This window comes from Corvus kubaryi, unplaced genomic scaffold, assembly GCF_017639235.1.
Source record: "Corvus kubaryi isolate FWS band 111438036 unplaced genomic scaffold, C.kubaryi_AGA036_p1.0 37199, whole genome shotgun sequence".
NCBI classification, from domain to species: domain Eukaryota; kingdom Metazoa; phylum Chordata; class Aves; order Passeriformes; family Corvidae; genus Corvus; species Corvus kubaryi.
In genome coordinates, this window is record NW_024581056.1 from 721,153 (window position 1) to 741,707 (window position 20,555).

General features: G+C 34.1%; 1 protein-coding gene across 2 annotated transcripts in view; it reads left to right on the top strand.

The window, feature by feature from the left end:
- Window positions 1-20,555, top strand: part of NCAM2 (neural cell adhesion molecule 2) — a 281,727-nt gene that overhangs the window by 178,789 nt on the left and 82,383 nt on the right. For both annotated transcript variants that reach the window (XM_042022335.1, XM_042022337.1), the window contains exons 9-10: window positions 6,849-6,999; window positions 20,138-20,325. In XM_042022335.1, the coding sequence (XP_041878269.1) occupies window positions 6,849-6,999; window positions 20,138-20,325 (339 nt within the window). The remainder of the gene's footprint in view (window positions 1-6,848; window positions 7,000-20,137; window positions 20,326-20,555) is intronic.

Genomic DNA, 20,555 nt, shown 5'->3' on the forward strand with positions numbered 1-20,555 from the left:
CTGGCCTGAATCCATTTGAGTCACATATTTTAATGGCATCATAGCAGTGTTGGAGTAGATTCAGATCAGCAAAATCCTTAGGAATAAAGCCACTAAATACAGTATTTATGAGGGAAACAGGATTTCTCATTACAAAGTGCTTATGTAATTATTCGAACTGTAGTATTTCTTCTGTACTTACGAACGCTCATTTGTGATTACTATTGTTATTTATCATGGCCAACACTAATGCTTGTTCTACTCTACAAGTTTATTTGATATGATGCTAATATTTTTGCCCTTAAAACTCATCAACCATTTATATCTTGTGATTTGCATCATTAAGATTTGTGATTTACATCTAGGATTTGCATCTTTAGCAGAATTAATCTTGAATGGCTGCTCATCATTTTTTCTCTCTTAAATATTTTTCTTACATATTCATTTTTGAGTAAAAGCCAATTAAGGAAAGAAGTTCAGTTTTCCATTTCATGTCTCAGTAAGTGTTTGGTGTCAGGATTTCATGTGTCATCTCTTTGCATAATGACTTAAGTCTGAAAGAAACTCCAGCATGAATGAATGAAATATCAGTTCATAATTTATAAAAGTTGTGCGAAGCATTCAAGAACACGTTTTTTCCTGAGACTGATCATGCTGCTAACAATCTGCATAGAACCTGCTGCCATTTACAATCTGAATTCTATAAAAGTAACTGGTGTGTCTGCAGCTGAACTGAAATTCAAAACAACAGTATTTTTTTCTTCAACATTAGGTTTTCTTGTGACTTCCCTGGTGCTACACTATAGATCTACAAACAATAGGTGCTTCAATAATTTCATCTTTGTGGAAAAACAAATTCCTAGAAATTCAGGAATTTGCAGCATGCTGACATATATAATTAACAAGCTGAAGTTTTAAAATATCACAAGGTCTCCTATAAAAGTCACTGAAGTCCAAGACACTGCTGTAGCATTATTCTGATTCACTGGACATTAAGGCATATGCACATAGCAATACTCTGGAATTTTCTGCTGTCTCCAACAGGTGCATGGATAGAATACATTTACCTGAAGAGAATGGGAAATATTGTGAATATACCATCCATAATCCAGAAGGGAGCTTCCATCAGCTTCTACACGATGATGGCTGTTGTGACTAACAGCCCTTTCTCTCATCATCAAAGGTAGATTTTCAGACTAGGAATTGCTGGTCACGTACATTTAATAGAGTTCTGGAATTTTATCATCATTTAGTATCAGCATGTCAGGTTGCAGAAGTTCTTATCTTTCATGCTGCTTCAAGAAACATTTTCATGGGCAATTAAGATCTGCTTAAATTTCACATATAAGAAGCATCATCCTGAAGTATATGACCTCAAGTTACATCTCATGTGGATGCGAACACAACATGAAATCAGAAAACTTCCTAAAAAATTGTTATTTGTGAAATTCCAAAGATGATTCTGTTAATTAGTGTTTGTTTTCTCCTTGAAAATTCAGTGATGTTTACTGGAAACATGACCAAGACAACATAATGAGTTGGCAATTTTTAACAATTTGATCCAAAGAAGGAAGAACCAGGATTTTTTTTTTTTCAATCCTTCTCCCCTGCCATATGAGGATTTTCAACCATGTGCATCTGAAACAGATCCTTTGCAGGAAATTTTAAATACCTGCAGCTTTTACTCAAGTTACACATTCTTACAGTGACTGTTCTTTACTATGTTGCTCCATGTTTTGCAAAAGAAAAAAAGGGTCTCAATTCTAAGCCACTACCTCTTCATCTTTTCTGTGGTTAATATATGCAGTGCACATCCAAAATGATACTCAAGTACACAAGGTGTCAGAAGACATATTTGGTAAATATGACAGGCAAAACTGACCTGTAGCATTTTAACTATGGACAGTGATGGCACTTTGCTCAAGAGTAAGTTCTCAACATTAGAAGAAAAACAAATAAAGGTATTTCAACTTGTCTAGATTTTAAACGAAGGGATTTTTTTGCTTGCAGTCTTGTACTTGGACTTCAGGGGTTGAAGGAGTACTTTGACAGCCAAATGGTAAACTCTAGGAGGGAAGTCAGCTGCTCTAACCATCCAAGCAATATTACTAAAATCCAGCTACAAATGAGTCACCAATTTCTGCAACTGTTCTTACCTTCCATTCTTGTTTTCAGCCAACTCAAAATGCAAATTTTGGCAGCCCTACAACTTCATCTCATTTGGTTCTACATTTCCTCAGTGGGAGCTGGAGCATTGGCTGATAAATCAAACTCATCCACTAACCACACCATCCACCTCTGCCCAAGCGCAGCTTTCTACAGTTAGTAAGCGAACGACAATTTCTGAGCATCGTAATCAGCTAACTCTCCCCTCCTGAAAAATTACACTGATTTTACTAAAATGGCAGTGGACTTTTGCAGATTGAACACTCCATGGTACCTGAATAATTTATTCTGTTCCAGAAGCTGTCCTTGTCTCCTTGTGGATGTTGTCTCATCACATCCCCATCCTCTCTGCATGTGGAACCCTTGAAATTCAGTTATCATTGTTCTGGTACTGCCTTGAGAGCTCTGGTTCTTGACTTTGAAGCTGTGTTTAGACCAGTCGGGTCAGCATCAGCTGGTCACGCCTTTGGGAATATTCACATGTGGAACTACAAATTATCTGAGACATTCAGGAAGGAAAAGCATGACAGAAGAAGTCAAGGAGTAGAATGACACGTATGGTATGACAAGAATTCTATCAAAACCAAAAATATATATTTACTTTTACAGAACGTGTAGCACTAATCTCAAATTATGCAATATCTCTCATTTTTTGATTATCATAGGAGTCATTTGTGTTTAACTACATAGGTAAGAATATTGCAAGTGCAGAAAATTTTCACCTTTTTGTTATTTCCCAGAAGTTACTTTTTATGTGGTGTCATTTTGGATAGTTTTACTTGGAGACCTTTGTAGAAAAGTTTTCATTACCAGCAACAGAGAACTAGATTGCTATCAGTATTCAAAATAAAAGGGCTTTTCTGTTTCTTAATTTAGGGAACATGCTTTTTAAGAGGATAAAATCACAAAATGACTTTACCTAAGTAAAACATTTTTCAAAGTCTCTGCTGAAGACTTTCACTTGTATTTCAGCTTTATGCTGGTGATGAAGTTGTGGGGAAAAAAACCCCCACCACCAAAGCCTCAAAATCCCCACTTCTATTTATGATTTCTATGAAATTCTCCAATTAACATTAACCATGAAAAATATTTTATTTAAGATTTTATTAGGATTTCTAAAATGATGTGAAAATGTAACTTCTGAAGGCTTTGTCCTTCTTCCAATGTCTAAGAGTGTGTCTGTTAACATAGTTGTTCTTTCTAAAGAATGTGTAAATCTGTATGGAACTGTCTTAACCTCATTCTTTTGAGACCTCAATGATTGTTCATGCTTGATTGTTCATGCTCCATGGTAGTAAGAGATACTGACTAATTCAGTGAATGAGCACAAATCATGAATATTGGGCCACAGAGATTATTCTGATTGTCTAGGGGTTTGTTCTGTCCCTTTTATGCTCTTTATTAATATTAAGCAGTAAAATAAAATACAGGTTCTACATCTCTCATGCTATAACATTTGAAAGGGAAAAAAAAAAAAAAGAATATCCCAATGTGTCCATTATTGTTTCATAATGTGTCCATTATTGTTTCAGAAAAGCTTGAGAGTTACTGACACTGTTAATTTATAGAGGTTATGTCTCTATTTTGGTTTTGGCCCATAGGCAGCTCCAAAGCTTTTTTCCTGGTGGGGATTTCTCCTGAGGATTACTGGGCAGATGTAGTGCTCCTATATGTGTGTCTCTTCATGTTTTGGTGCTGCAGTGTTATTGTAATTTTTTGTGTCATCACAACATGTCCTTGAATTATTTACCCAGATCTCTCTTATCTGACTTATACTATAAAGGAATATAACACAGCTACACCAGTGTTTTTGAAGTCCTTTTGAAACTTCCCCATACTAACTAGAGTTTTTGATTTCATGTGGTAATCACCAGCATATTCTGGGATTCCTCTCACAGGTGGAGATGCCTGCATCAAAACGTTTCCTTTCATTTACGTATTTAGTTCTTTCTTTGTTAATGGAATTTTCTTGGTCTGTATTTACACTCTTGTTTTCTTTCATGTGTTTCTGTCTTCAGGAATGCCAGCCTATCAGTATAGCTTTAATCAGGTGTTGCACCATGTTTTAAAAAAAAAAAAAAAAGATGGATTTGTCCACCTATCCATCTGCAGAATAGACTTGGGGAACAGGACTTTTTAAACTGTTTATTAAGAAGTGACAGTATAATATGCAATATAAGCAATGAAACAGAACACATTTTAGAAATTTTGTTTGATTTAGTAAGCAATTTTAACACAAGAACTTTAAAAATGTAGAAATTATCTTTAGTAAATGCATATTTTTATGATAATTCTAGTGATATTTTCTTGCCTACAATTGTTGTTTCATTTATGGACTTTGAACCTAGTAAATCCCTCTTACGATGTTTCTTACAATATATTTGATTATAAGAATAAATGATATGTGAAAATCTCCTATCATTCAGAGTATTTATTAGCTTGGGTTTTGTCCTACCTATAAATCTAAGATATATTACATCATCTGCATTCGACTAAGAGAATGTGAGAACATAGGAAAATTATACTGAGTATAGACTAATTTTTTTCCATCAGTATTAGAAAATAATTAGATAAACTAAAATGAGATTGAGAAAGTACTTTAAAAGCCATTTAATTTAAGGATCTTTGTGCTTCTTTTTATTATTACTTTGTTTTATAACATCTATTAGTACTCATGTATGTGCTTAGGGATAGATGGAATTACTTATAGTGAAATATATATTAGTGAATTAAAGTATTTGGGATTGGTATTGAACTAATGAATCACTAATGAAGTATTTACTATAGTACCTATGATTCATTGCCACAGGTTGTTTTACAATTTTAAATGTAACTTAAGGAAATATTTGTCATCAAGGTAAAATCAGAAATTAAATTGCTGCTTTAGGTAGGAATAATGTAGTTTGACCATGGTATTACATGCTTAATATTTTAAAAAAAAGGAAGAAAATGCTTATAACTGTTATTAACTATGTCATAGAAAGTACTTGTTTTACTTATATGTAAACAAGTTCTTTGTGTATCAGACATTAGAAAACAACTTATTGTTTTATTTTAAAGAAATTGCATTTTAATTATCCCAAGAATTCCTTCCAAAAGCCATGACATTGACTACTGTAACACATTTACTAGAAACATCATAACTTTTATTTTCCTTTTTTAAGCATAATTTGGAAATAAAATTTTCAGTATTAAAGATGATAACTTATTTGCTGATTTTTACTAGTCCAAAGAGGTTTATGTTGGCTCCTGGGTTAGTATTCAAGAACTTTCATTTATGTACCTATGCTGAGTCATTTTCACAGGAAACAAAATTCAGTCTATTTGGATTCTGACAAAGGATCAGAGCACTTTTCTTTCTGTAGAAATCATGATAAACAGCATGCTTCATTTGACTGCTTTACATCAAATATTTTTAAGATCTAAATTGTGTGCACACTTCCTGTATTAAGTCAAGGAACAATTGTACTGAGCTAAAAGCTCAGCCACTTAAACATCAGCTGCCACTTGGTGAGTATTTAGTGTAAAATGCAATAAACTTGAGTGTTTGTACTATAGAATGAACATAAAAATCTGCTTCAAGTCTAGTGTCATGCAGTGATACAGTTACTGGGTTTTCGTCCCTTTTCTACCTTACTATAATGAAGGTAGGTTAATATCTGTATTTTTAACCACTTGTGGAATTTTTTCCCTTAAACAGAAAAAAAGTGAGACAACAAAGTACAACAAATTTCCCAAAGGTTGCCCAGAGAGGTTGTGGCTGTCCCATCCCTGCAAGTGTTTAAGGCCAGGTTGGATGGGCCTCTGAGCAACCTGGTCTAGTGGAAGGTGTCCCTGCCCAGGCAGGAGGGGTTGGAATGAGATGGGCTTTAAGGCTCCTTCCAACCCAAGGTATTGCATGATTCTATAAGTAAAGAGCAGAAGAAAATAACTTATTTTTCCTCAGGCATAATACTTCATGAAAATTAAAGCATCAAAAGAGGACTTTTTCTTTAAATTACTTTATTTAGTTTTCCTTAATATTTGTATACCCTTTAAATTCAAATAATTTTGTGGGGACGCACAGTGAAGAGGGAAGGACAGTCATTATGGATAAGGATTTTTATAAAATTTATATTCTAGAAAATTGGAAGGTAGCATTCATTTTTCTCCCTTGCCCTTTTCCATGGAATGAAAAGGAACTGAAATCCAGAAATTCTAGTTGCATTTATGGTTCAAGTTTTTTTAACAGTTGTGAGCTTCTGGGATTTGCTCATTGTCTGAGGCATTACTTCCATTCAGTTTCAGAGCTGCGGTTGTGAGGACCACAGATAATGCTGTCTGTAATCTAAGATATAATGTTGTATCTATGCATTTTTCTTAACCACACCATCATAACACAGTGAGTGAGATCATAAAGAAGTTTTGAGTATGCAGTTCACTATTGCAGTCATAATTTTATACGTTTTGTGGTTTCCCTTGACAATGTTCCTTTAAGCATGTACTTACTCCTTTGATTATACTGCCTAGAAAGAGAACATGTTTTTCTACATTTTTTTTTTCATTTATTTGGAAAATTTAGAAGTTGCTTAGCTGTCAGTAATAACTTCACCACAGGTGAAGAGATGCTTTCAGTCATTCTTATCAATAGTGTTTAATATATAAATTCTACACTGATATATAAATATATAAAACCTTCTTTTTTCCTGAATCAATGTAAACAGAGCCCAGATGGCCGTATAGAAGTCAAAGGGCAGCATGGAAAATCGTCACTGCATATTAAAGATGTGAAGTTGTCAGATTCAGGGAGATATGACTGCGAAGCGGCAAGTAGAATTGGTGGGCACCAAAAGAGCATGTACCTTGATATTGAATGTAAGTTCTAATGTTTTGTTTTCTCTTTTAAATTTGTTTTAAAAGAAAAAAAAGTACATTCTTAATGGAAGGTCGTTTTTTCACGGTAATTCATGATTAAACTTGTATAAATGAAGAAAGCATGTCCTGTAGTTCATTATTCTGTGGAAGAATCCTGTCTTTTCTGAAATTAACAAGAGCCTTGTTGGTGTGTTGGTGACTTAAGTAGGACAGGATTTCTTCTGAAATCATATTCCAGTGGTATTATCCATTAACTTAAGGCTGAGCTTAATAACTTTAAGTCTCTGGGCTAGCTGAAACCACTGGGAATGAAAAGTATTCAGTGGGATAAAGTAAGGGCTGATTTGAGCAGCAGCTCAGCTTTGGGCTTAACCTTCTAAGATTCAACAAATACTGGTTTTTGTTTCTGAGTCCTCTGATTTACTAATCCCTAAAAGGTCTCTAGCCGCTATTATAACCCCTCCTGGAGTTACCATGTTTGTAACAATCTCTTTTAGAGATTGTCTTTATTCCAAGCTCTTGCATTTTATCCAGGAGAAAAGGAGACTATTTTTTCTTAGAAGAGTCTGATGCTTGAGAAGCCATTCAGAGGATATAAATCTGAAATATAAAAAAAATTCATCAGGTAATTGCTTCTTCAACTGTTCTTCAAATTCACGAGCCAAGGTCTTCAAAAAATGAAAACAAGCAAATAAACATCCTTCTTTTTTATTTCATTGTTTTTCCATTTATCTAGGAATTTTCCTGATACAATTTTTTTATGTCTCCAATAGAGTTTGTGTGAGCCTCTTTGAACTTAGTCTTTGAACAGAAAAATTCTTTCCAGTGGGAAGATAAAAGCTGGAATAGGATTCTGTGGCACAGAAATAAAAGTAATGATTGCAGACCACGGAGTGATTTCCTGAGGAGTTCTGAAAGTGCTTTCACTATACAGCTGTGTGTTCTTTTTTGGCAGGGAAGCAATGCATTGTGGCATAGAATATAAATCTGAAAGGAAAATGAGGAATGGTCAAAAGAATTTTTAGGTGTTAAGAATGGAGAGATTTGCCAACCCAGAAGACCTAAGAAATAAATCTTAATTTGCTATATTTGTTTTCTTTAATGAGTGCAATGATAATTTTTTGTATGTATATAAAAGAAAAAAAACCTAGATAAATATGCAAATTAAGTGAAGTTTCTTTAAAATCTTGCTGACTCTACACATAATGATATGAAATACATGGTTTGATTATGGTTGTGTTGGTGCTATGCTTTAACATTAAATATTAATATGTTTTGTATTCAGAAGAGAGAGGTATGTTGCACCACGTTATGAAACACAATACATTATTTTAACCTAAGACTCCTTTCCGAGTAAAAGTTTTAGAAGAGGTGAAAAGAATTTAAAAGGAACATAGTCTTATTATTATGGCATGGCAGAATTAATTTTGAATGTCTGTGGGAACAATCAAATGTGAATTTATGCTTTGGTAGACACAGTTTTTGATACAGCACAAAATTTTCTACCGGTCTAAAATCCTCTGAGGAAACACAGTTTATAAAGAATACAGAAATGTTATTCTATCATCAGAGAAATCACACATTGTAACAATTATTTTTAATGTATAACACAAGATTTTTATTATGATATTACTAAAATTGGAGTTTTAAGTTTTAAATACTTAACTGATAGTGAGGTTTAACCCAAATGTAATTATTTTTCAGCACACGTGTTGTTTGAATAACAGAAATACAACTTTCCTCAATTCCTTTAAGTCACGTAGTTTTATGATGCAAAGCAGGTATTTCTGGGGTGATACAATATAGGTTTGTCTCATACTCTGATTAATGAGAGTGAGAAATTTTTTGCTTTCCTTTGCAAATAACTTTGCACTGGTGTATGAGCTTCAAATATAATTTATTTGTCTTGCTCAGGAAAGAAAATACATGTTTAATGGTGAAGAATTCTCCTGTTCTTTAAAATAATGTCCCCAGGAGGAAGTGCCTCTTTCCAGCCTCATCTCCCATCAGTCTGGTCTCTGCCATAAACTTCCCTTCAAAGGAAAACAGCCCCTTCAAAGAATCTTTCAGCACCTCATTGCCCCCATTTCCATGGGGTTGTCCAAAGCGCGGACAGTCCTTTCCCCAGTTCCCCAATACCTTCCTTTATGAAGCAGTGTCATGGTTATCTGTCATTCCAGTTATGGCACTTCAGAAGTTCCAAGCTGGGGAATTTCAGCAAAAGGTTCAGGTTCAAAAACTAAACAACTAATTTGTATTTTTGTAGTGAACTAGTAAAAATGGGGGGATTCTGTTAAGTCACTATTGAATAAATTTGATTTTCCTTGTAATATTTTCCAAGAGGCATTTCTTCAGCATATTAATTGCAGCTACTGACATTGCTATCAAGGCTTTTAGATTTTTTTTTCCCAAATATTCATTTACAAAATTGCATAAAACCGTTCAAAATTTTACATTTTTCTCCTCCATTATTTTGGTTTTGTTCTCTTCCGAACAAGTTTTGAGGAGAATTTATTCAGGTATGGCTCACTTTTGTAGTTAAGCCATTTTAACAGAAATTTTTATTATTTTTAAAAATATTCTCATATAAACCTTTAATAACTATTTCAAAATTAAAATATAAATAAATAAGCAGGACTTAATTATTGATATTGTTCTCCAGTTTCTAGATGAAAATAAACAATGCAGCTATGCCCTTCTGTGAGCTAGTAACAAAAATACAGCATTTTTCTTTATATTTTATTATTTATTTGACAGTTTGTGTAGTCAGGAGAGGAAACTGTTTCCATCACATCCTTAAATGCCAGCTCAGTCAAACAGGCCTAATGAAGGCATAGAGTGCTCTCTGCCACTGTCTCATCTTTTTACTTACTGACCCCTATCAGAGATTTAAACTGACAGTAGGATTGCACAGAATTTCCATGCTTTATCCTTGTTCTCTGTTGGGGTTGCTCCTGGTGATAAGAGCAGTTCTCCAGGACAGGAAGACATTACCAGGTTTGATACGAACTGGACACAGTTAACCCTGACTTTTATCTGAAGGAAATGCTGAGCAGACATGAATTGTAGGGAACGTGGGGGCATTTTTAAGGATTTCTTCCTACAAAGTCATCTTTGTGTTTTGTTATGTTTAATTTTCCTTATATAAAGTATGAAAAATAAATCAAAATTACATCAATATAAAATACCATTTTCAAATATTACTTATTAATAGATTTCATTAACTGCAAAATTTGGTTTTAAATATGAGTCCTAGTGTGTATTGGATGATAGTAATAATAAGTAATCAATTGAAAAGTTCCTTTGTGGTGGAATACATTAAGATGTGCCTATAGTTATTATCTACATATTTATTATAGACAGAGAAATAACTCTTCTTTTAAATAAAAAACATTAGAGAAATCCATAAAAAAGATAAAGCAGGCCATATACTAAGATGAGATTTTCAAGAGAGCCTGAGGAAGCTAAATGTATAAACCCTAGTGAACTTGATTTTACATACAGTATCAGGTGTCTCAAAGTTAGTTTTCCTATACAGATGTTTACATTTCTAAATGGTAATTTTTTGTCTTTAAAAGCAATACACACACCTGAATAAAAGAAAAATTGTGATGAGAGAACACATTAGTTCTTGGGTTTCACAAATTTTTCATTGCATAATTAGCATTGGAGAAAGAAAAATCTTAATTTTGACATGTTCAGTGTGCTGGCTCATCTTTCATCACATTGTTATTCTTAGTTAGGGTGCCCTAACATCATTACTAAGTTGGAAAAGCTTTAAACAAGCCAGTAATGAGCAACATTTATGATCCTTGAAAGACTGTCTATGCGGCCTTACAGTTTTCCCTTCGTTGTGTTCAAACTGTCATTAACCAGTCGGAAGTTTTCACAGCCCTCACTTAATTTTGTCCTCCCAGGTGTACACGTTATGTAAGATGCTACTGTTTCTGACTGCTCTGTATCACCAGGTGCAAATTCCTGTGGACAGTACTCCTTTTATTGGAGAAAAGGCTAAGCTATGTCCTTTGGAAAATTCTCTGTTTTCCCATACGCTATCCAGGAAGCATCCTGACTAAGAGACCTTTTTAGCTGGATTTACCAGTTTTCACATCACTGTTTTAGTTAAATCTCTCAATTTCAATACTGATACTGCAGCTATTAGATATGCTGGATGGTCCAAAAATGCCTATTTCCTCACAGTACTCAAAAGAGTAGTGTTTTGAGATAGAATCATCTGTGACAAATATATTGCATTGAGTAACATGGTACATTTTTGTATGAGATCAGCCATGTGAGTAGTTGATAAAATGATGTCTTAGAAAGCAATTTCTAAAAAATGCATTTAAATAATTTATAGTGTCTTGCAGAAATATGAAGTTTTCTAAATACTGCTTTTCATCCAAACATGATTTTTTGTAGTTTTATTACTTACTAGTTAAGTATCTACTTGGAGTGGTAAAAATAAAAATAATCATACGGCATGTGCAATATAGTCTTTACCTGTAAAAAAAACTGTGCAGTATTTTTTATACTATTGTATTGCTCATCAATAACAGTCTTTTTTTCCTTTGTGTTTGTTTTTATTCCCTGCCACAGTTTGAAACCAAGCTCATTACTGTTGCCATATTGAACTTGGTTTCCTGAATTGATTATTCTTTTGCTTTGTTGTGTGTTAGCTGTATTGCACTGCAGTTGAGGGCGATGCTTTCGATTCATGCAATTTAATTTTATACCTTCACAAAAAAATATATAACAAAATTACTTAAGAGTGGGTTCAACAGATTGAGCTACAAATTATATTTACCTTCAAGGAAGAAAGGTTTTCAATTGGTAAAAATGCTACTACTGTGTACAGGATGTCAGAAATGTTATCATAGAATGGTTTGATTTGGAAGGGATCTTAAAGGTCATCCAGTTACAACATCCCCTGCCATGGGCAGGGACGACTTCCAGTAGACCAGGTTGCTCAGAGCCCCTCCAAACTAGCCTTGAACTCTTCCATGGATGGGTCATCCACAGGTTCTCTGGGAAACCTCAATGTTGTGATAAACATCACAAAAGTTTCAGCTGCCTACTGCTATCATTAATCATAATAAATTCAAGCAGTTCATACTTTGGATTTGTTTGGATTCTGTTTCTTTTAACAGAAACCAGTGCAGCAACATCCCATCACTACTCACAGAGTCACAGAATTGTTGAAGCTGGAAGGCATTGCCTCTTTCCTGTCACTGGACATCACTGAAAAAACCTGGCTTTGTCTTCTTTACACCTTTCCTTCATCCATTAGTCATGAGGACCCAGATCTATTTTGTCATTACAGCCAACACACAAAACTAATAAATACACATATGGCCTAGGACAGAAAAAAATTACAGGAAAAATAATCAAGAGAAGTAAAATATTGAAATACTGTAGAAAAAAATCCATTTTTTCTAATAAAATACTATTTGCTTTAGTTACATTTCTTCCTGTCAAATTTATAGGTTAAAATGAAAAAGCAAATATGGAAAAGGTCAATCTTTAACATCACTAAATAAGTGTGGTAATTTTGACATATTATGAATGTCAGTTATAAGATTTACCATTTTCCTTCTTTGACTACCTTGTGCACTTGCACAGAAGGAAGTTTAGTATGCCATTGCAGTGACTTCAAGGGGATAAGAAAGTTGAATTCTGTGCAAAAGATGACGTTTATTACATAAAGTCACTTTCCGAAACCATCTCACCAAATTTCCCATAGTGAAGCAGAGATTAATGCATCCATTGTCTTTTTCTGATGTTACAACAGTGTGGTAAAATGGAGAAATTATTCATCTATATAATAAATCTACCTATTATTTAGCCCAAAAGCCTGTAAAAATACTTTGAAACAAAAATGCCATCCTAAAAATATTTTCCTTAAATATATGTTAATGACTTGTTACACATGATATTCATATTAGAAATTTCTCATAAATTTTTACCGAAGAGAGCTCTCTACTACATGATCTGGTTAACCTTGCAATTAACTTGATATAATTTAAAGTAGATTTTTAATAAAATGTTAGCCACTTTTCTCTTAATAGAAGAACACAATTTTTAATAAATAAAATAATCTGCCTTTTTTTTTGTTTCACTTCTAATAATTCCGTCATTAATAGGTATATATGCCTCAACATCTTTTCTTACTGACATAAGTTTTCACATATGCAATTGTGAAAAGTAAAGGTAGAAAAAAAAGGAAAAAACAAGGAAGAATTTTCTGATGCTTCCTTGAGGATGGTTCTACTTCGGGAGTTGGTCTTACAGGCTAACAATGTTAAATATTTACATTGATAATTAATGTGATAAACTTTAAATGGTTTCACAAGTATTTATATACTACACAAAATGTAGTTTATATTACACAGTGATGACCTGTGAATGAAAAAAGGCATAGTGGCCTTTTCCCTTTCTGTACCTCCAAGATAGATCCATCAAAGCAGAATCAAGGCATCTGAGTATAATGAAGAAAATAATCAGGTGATATGATAAGTGTCATGCTGAAAATTTGAAACTTGAACAAAACAAGTTTCTAGAGATTTTATTTGTTGCTTTCTGGACATCGCTGCATGTAAAAATTAAGTAAAGAGATGAAAAGGCTAAGAGTTCTTGCTCCATACAGCAGCTATTAGGATTTAGGAATGTATGAGAGAGAGACATAGAGACATTAGAGAATGGAGGGATGGTATCAATAAGGAGGCAGGTTGTGGAGGTAAGGGTGACAGGTAGTAACATGTGGAAGGTAAAGACTGGATTTTGTTCTGAAAATGTGACATGTAGGACAAGAAGAAAGATGGGATTAGGATCTTGGTTTGAGAAAAGCATTGCAGTTTTTCACTTCTGCTTATAAGAGAATTACGTCATCTGATATTTGATGGAGAAGTCAGGCCATACCAAATTATTCCAGTAATTCTGTCTTGGAATACATGTAACAGTTGAAAATTTGGTACAAATTGGTACCATTTAAGAATAATGTGTTAACACTTGGCAGCACTTGATGATTTTATTACTAAAATGAAAATTGCTGCTAGTGAGATAGATCTGTAGGGGGAGTCTTCCTGTGCTAGATCTGATAGCCAGTGCTGGTGATTTACAGGCATACAAAATGATTGATAGACATCTGCAAACAGTTTATTTTATACATCACTAGTGGCAGACTTAGCTTACTTTACTTAGCTATGTTTTCTTTATAATTTCTTCTCCTAATTTAAACTAGTTTAGGTAATTTTAGAGAGATACATCAATTCAAAGCAGACATTTCTATGAAATTAAAATTTCTTGGGGCTTTAGTTTGGCTTTTGTGTTTGCTTTTAAAGTTAAATACAATTCCTTAATGTCAAGTGAAATTCAAAGAAAAATAGGTACATTGAATTTCTGCAACTCTGGCAGTACCAAGCACCTGAGCCATACATGCATTCATTGCCCACCATTATTCAATGTGCAATTATCAACATGCTTTGCATCTAGCAAAATGTATCTTAGGGAAATGGAGCAATTGGTATGTTGTTTGAATATTAAAAATAATATCCCAGTCAAGGTTTCCAGGAACTAGTACTGCTTGCCAGTAGGAGGGGGCTCTTACTCTTCATAAAATGTAGAATCAGTTGATAGTGCATCATACTATTGAATATCAAAGTCATATTCTAATGAATTTTGAGAGGAAGCAAGAGAATGGGGCAGGGGAAAGGAAATCTTACAGGAACTGTGGTGTTTTCTGCACTTGCTGTGAAAGAAACATGTACCTCTCAAAACTTTTGAAATCATGGGGTGGATTCCAGACAAAAGGACCCCTCTGGTTTTAGCTAATAATCATGGCAATTTAAAACCAATATATGATGAATTTAATTTGCTTTTCTATGTAGAAACTTCCTATGCAGGTCTTGGATATTTTTTCTTAAAGCCGCATGATTGCGATAGTGGCAGTAAAGTGAAAGTTAGTAATCCTGAAGTTATCCAATTCCTATTTTCCTTGTAAGGATGATTATAGATTAAAATATAGTCACCTAACCACATTTTTGAAGTCTTTCTAATATTATTTCTTCTTCCAAATGAATATATGACAGTTACTGTACTTGTCTATGGAGGTTCTTCTACTTCATATCCAAGGAAGAGCTATTCATTTTAAAATATTAACTATTGAAAAAGGTATGAGGGAGAAAATACAAGAGAAAGATAGATGGCTGTTAACTAAATTGTGGCAGAGTTACAAAAAATTGAGGCACTTTTACAGGATCGATGGCAAGGACAGTACTAGATTTGCCAGAGGATGCGGTTTATTAAAGTCCTTGATGATGGGAAACTTATGCCAGCATTAATCATCTTAGAGAGAGACTTCCAATAATGTACTGCAGGAAATGTCCCAGTGTCTTAGACCTGACAATCTGTCACATATTTTTATTATATGTTCCCAGGGAACAAATAGCCAAAAGTTTTAAAACCTATGTTCTTAAATTAAGAAGTGCAAATCTGATTCTGCACACCAGTTTTCCATTATAGTTGTCTGGACACATGTACTGAATCAGGTAATTTGCTATATCTAATTTTGTGTAGGGCACCAAACATACACCAGAGCTGGATCTTTGTCGTCAGTAATTTAATTACCTTCTGGATAAGGCAGGTGATGTATTAGTCTGTTCTTGAATCACTGTTCCTGGACATTATAACTAACAAGGATATCTAAATGCTAGAGAAAGCTTTCAGGTCAGAATTTGCTTCTCTTCAATAATTTTCTTACACAGGTTATCCAGAACTCATTCTAATTGGAGTGCTGACCTGTCAATTTCTTTCTTGTTTGGGAAAATGAACAGCTTGAGTTTAGCTGATGCTGGTGCCATAGCATCATTCTGAATTTAAAATTTCTTACAGAATCATACACTCATAGAATAGTTTTGTTTAGTTTTGTATCTTTGTGATAACGTCTTTGTTCCTTCAAGGCATCTTTTTCATTTGGATTGCCTCATCTCTCCAAAATAATACTCAATCTTTCATAGCCAAACCATAAAACCTTATGAACTTTATCACATGCTGGGCTGCATCCAAAGCCCCGTGGCCAGCAGGTCGAGAGAAGTGATTCTACCCCTCTACTCACCTTTTGTGAGACCCCCACCTGCAGTGCTGCATCCAGCTCTGAGACACCAAATACAAGAAACACATGGACCTGCTGGAGCAGGTTCAGGTGAGGGCCACAAAGGTGATCAGAGGTCCTGAGCACCTCAGCTATGGAGACAGCCTGAGAGAGTTGAAGTTGATAAGCCTGGAGAAGAGAAGGCTCCGAGGAGAAGTGCAGCCTTTCAGTGTGCAAAGGGGGCTTATAAGAAAGAGAGACTTTTAACCTTAGTGATAGCACAAGGACAGTGGTTTTAAACAAAGAGTTATTAGAAATTTGATTTTAGGAAGAAATTTTTTTTAGTGTGAGGGTGGTGAGGCACTAGAACAGGTTGCCCAGAGAAGCTGTGGATGACCCATCCCTGGAAGTGTTCAAGGCCAGGTTGCATGGGGCTTTGAGCAACCTGGTCTAGTGGGAGGTGTCCTTGCCCATAGCAGGGGATTGGAACTGGGGGATCTTTAAGGTCCTTTGTAACCTGAGCTATTCTATGATATTGTGTGCATTTATTAAATAATAAAATAAATAAATAAATAAAATAATATCAGTGGTAACTTTTATATCTTTTTTCAGTTTTGGGGGGTTTTATTTGTTTCGTTTTCAGTAAAGTGCTAAAAGTTCAGATTTAAGAAATACCCTGAGGGTTGATTTTTTTTTTTTTTTCCAATGGAGTGTATTCAAGCTCCTACTTCTACTTATCTGTTTAGAACTCTAATATGTCATCTTAACTGGTAGTACTTTATGTAAAAATGCTTAAAAGGAACAGTTCATTTGTACCCTGCATTGAATTTTGTCAGGTGTAAATTAATTCTCAATTACATAGAAGCTAAGCAGAGCACATTATTAATTTTTAATGGTTCTAATTCTCTAACTGATTTCTACTGAATCTTTTATTTTTTTAAACAGTACATATATTGCAGTTAAAGATCCTTAACATATGTAAACCTATGAGAAGGACCACCTTCTCATTTCTACTTGGTTTCCATTTATTTTCAATTTATAGAACTGTTTGATAAATACTCTGGTTTTTAATGTAATTTGTTTGTTAGTTATTTTATAAAACTGATGGAACCAGGTTTTGTAGACATATAAAATAGTCAGCCATATGTTTTCAAAGCCTTGGCTTTAAGGTTTGTTATTTTTCATGCTTTGTTTGAAATTAAATATAATGTGTGTTTATGTTTGATAAAGACTAATTCTGTAACCATTTAAGCATACTAAACTGCAGTTAGTCATGAAGCGCATACAAGAAAAAACAAGTTCTCTTTATAAACAAATTTTCCCCTTTCAACTCAATTTTTTAGTTTTATAAGAAATGTAAACTATCTTTTATTTGTACTGTAAAAAGGAAAATATTTCAGAATTATATTCTTTTTGTAAAACATCAATACAGGCATTTTAATCTGCTTCTAACTAGGAAATCAAAAATCATCTGATAAATTCAGTGAATTTCAGTGAATCAAGTCATTAGCACAAGTCTTCTTTTTTTTTGTATATTGGAGCACTTGACTGCTAGGGAAATGGCTGCAAAGCCATTTCCCCTTTTTTGAGGTGAATACTTTGCAATTGTGAGTTGTTTATTTGGGGATATATCTTTATTTGACACACTTTTAGTCCTATTTGTGTTTTATTGTATTTATGACTGTTAATACCTGTAGTTTTGTATAGATGGCAGTCCATAACTCACCTATTCTTTTAAAACATAAACAAATAGATACTATGGGCATCCAAAATCTACCTTTAGAAGAGAGAGAAGTCTGAATGGGAAGTCCCTATTCTCTTAAATGCTTTTATCTGCAGTGTAAGAGTTTACACTACTTTTTCATTTGTAAGTGTTAAAATAGGATATGAGTTTGCCATATGTGTATTGAAATCAACAGAGAGCATCAAACCACATAATGTTATCCAGGAAGGAAGGTTACTCAGATTCAGAGTATCTTTCAATCTTCAACATTCATGGCAGTGTTCATAAATAGAGTGAATTTACTGTGGGAAATTGCACACTGGGAGACAGTGCTTACATAAAATTTGTGAAATAACCACATTTGGAACCTCATGAAGACTGTGATGAGATTTCCAATCTGTTTGTTGAACATGCTGTTGATCCATCTATTGAACATGCAGAAATAAGTTTGTACAGTTTTCCTACAAGTGATTCCCACCATGAACTTCATTTCTAGAGGAAAAGTCAAGGTTCTGACCCTTGGTGTTCTGAGATTCTTGACCACAGAAAACCATGAAACACACTTAGGCAGTTTGCTTTTTTCTTCATATTCTCCACTAGTGTGAGATGTCACACTCTGAAGACTCTTTGATAGTCTGTTCTTTGCATTAAACTGTTTAGCTGATGAAATATGGGGTATTTAGAGGTCTGTGAAAATCAAGATCACTAGAATTACTTATTAAACATTTGGAGCAGAAAGATGAGCTCCTGTGTCTGGTAAATAAATTCACAGCCGGGCAAGCTTTACTTATTTAGATGAAAATTCTTGTTTTTCCACAAAAATAAGGGCTGAACAGTTATTAAAGGAGAGAGTGCTGGCCTTGAGCAATGTAGCGGCTTTGATCTGTGCTTTAAAACTTCTATTGATAACAGTTCTTTTTGCTCAAAGCCTGTATGCCTACATGCAGCAGCAGCATATGTCATCAAAAAAGTTATGCTTTTCAACAGAGCCAAAAAGAGAAAGAAGAAAATGTGCACTTCAGGAAAAAAAAAAAAAGAAAAAAAAAACCCAGCTGTTTTTAACCATTCCTGAAGCAAAATTTTACTTCATACTTAAAGATGCTCAGTTCTGGTCTCTGATAGACCTATTAGCAATTTTGTTGCCTAATATTAAGCTATATGTGAGAGGACTAGAATAGATTTTCCAGAGACACATCTGGAAACATTTAGGAGCTATTTATCAAAACAAAAATGTATATGTATACACCTTAGATATTAAAAAGATATTCCATTACAACAGCTGTAACTAATAAATTCCCTTTTGGAATTAAAGCACTAAGGGAGTTTCCTTGAATAAAGAATATTTTTTTAAATACTCTTAAAAGATAATAACAGTGAAATTAGGGAAAAAATACAAATCAATATTTGATAGAAAAAAAGCACTGTTCACCCAAGACATAAGAAGAGGTGGGAAAAGGCTACCCCCTCTCATTTATAGAGAAAACTATACTTCCTGCTCTCCAGAGAAATAGTAAATAGAAGAGACAGGTCTTGTCACTTAGTGGCACTGTGGTCTGAAGATCACAGTTAGCTGGCAAACCAGCAATTTCCTCTGTGTCAGACTCAGTGTTTGGTATATGTTTAATGCAGCCATTTACAGTCAGGTTTGTAAGAAAAACACACCATCTTTTTCTGTGGCTGTAGCTTGATAATTTCATAAGGAACTGATATAAAGGTTGTCCTAAATAGTGTACACACAATGTATTTTCTGTGGTAGATAGAATACATTGCATCATTTTTGGTATTCTTTTACTATTTTTTAAAGGTTTACTTCCACAAATAAGCATCTCTCTTCGGAAAGATTTCATAAAGGATAATAAAGTTCCAGTGAGAAATGGGTGAAGCCATAGCACAAGAAAATTTGAGTGAATGTAATTTCTCCATAGCAAAAGAAGACACTATAAAATCAGCACATGAACAGACAATATCTGTTTTTTAGGTCACCTCACTTTGTGGTAGCAGGGTCTGGCTGAAAATTTGTCATCCTCAAGAGGAAACGCTCTTCCTTATTTCTGAGTGTCTTTCAAGGGCCTGATATTGCCTAATGTTAAATATATTTAACAGGTATTCTCTTTCCTGAGAAGTTCAGCTGAAACAATTTCAGGAGAGGAGAAACTTACCAAGATAAAAGCCTGATGAACTTAAGGTGGAATGTAATACTTCCGTGTTCCATAATAAACTAACACAACAATCAATTGGAATTTCTCAGTGAACATGAAAGTTTGGACATGGGTATATGTCTTGTTTTATTAAACCAGTTAATAAACTTGTGCATTACTTCCTTTTTCCAGATGCTCCAACATTCGTGTCAAATCAAACCATGTATTACTCTTGGGAAGGCAATCCCATCAATATAAGCTGTGAAGTGCTAGCAAACCCATCTGCCTCAGTTCAGTGGAAAAGAGGAAAATCAGTTTTACCTGTAAAAAATACAACTCATTTGAAGACCTACAGTACAGGCAGAAAGCTGATTCTAGAGGTAAGGCTTAAAATGGAAATCAACACGGTGGCAGAAGATAATTTTGTCCTCAGTTTGGCAGCACTGTGAGTACTGTAGAGTGTATTTAAGGCTAAGACTACAGTTGAATATGTAACACTCTTAAAAAAGGAACAAAAACAACAACCAACTGTATATGAATTGATTTATCTATACATTTCTTATGAGTAGTTAGAAAATAATCCATATTTGAATGGCTTGTGCTCACTTTT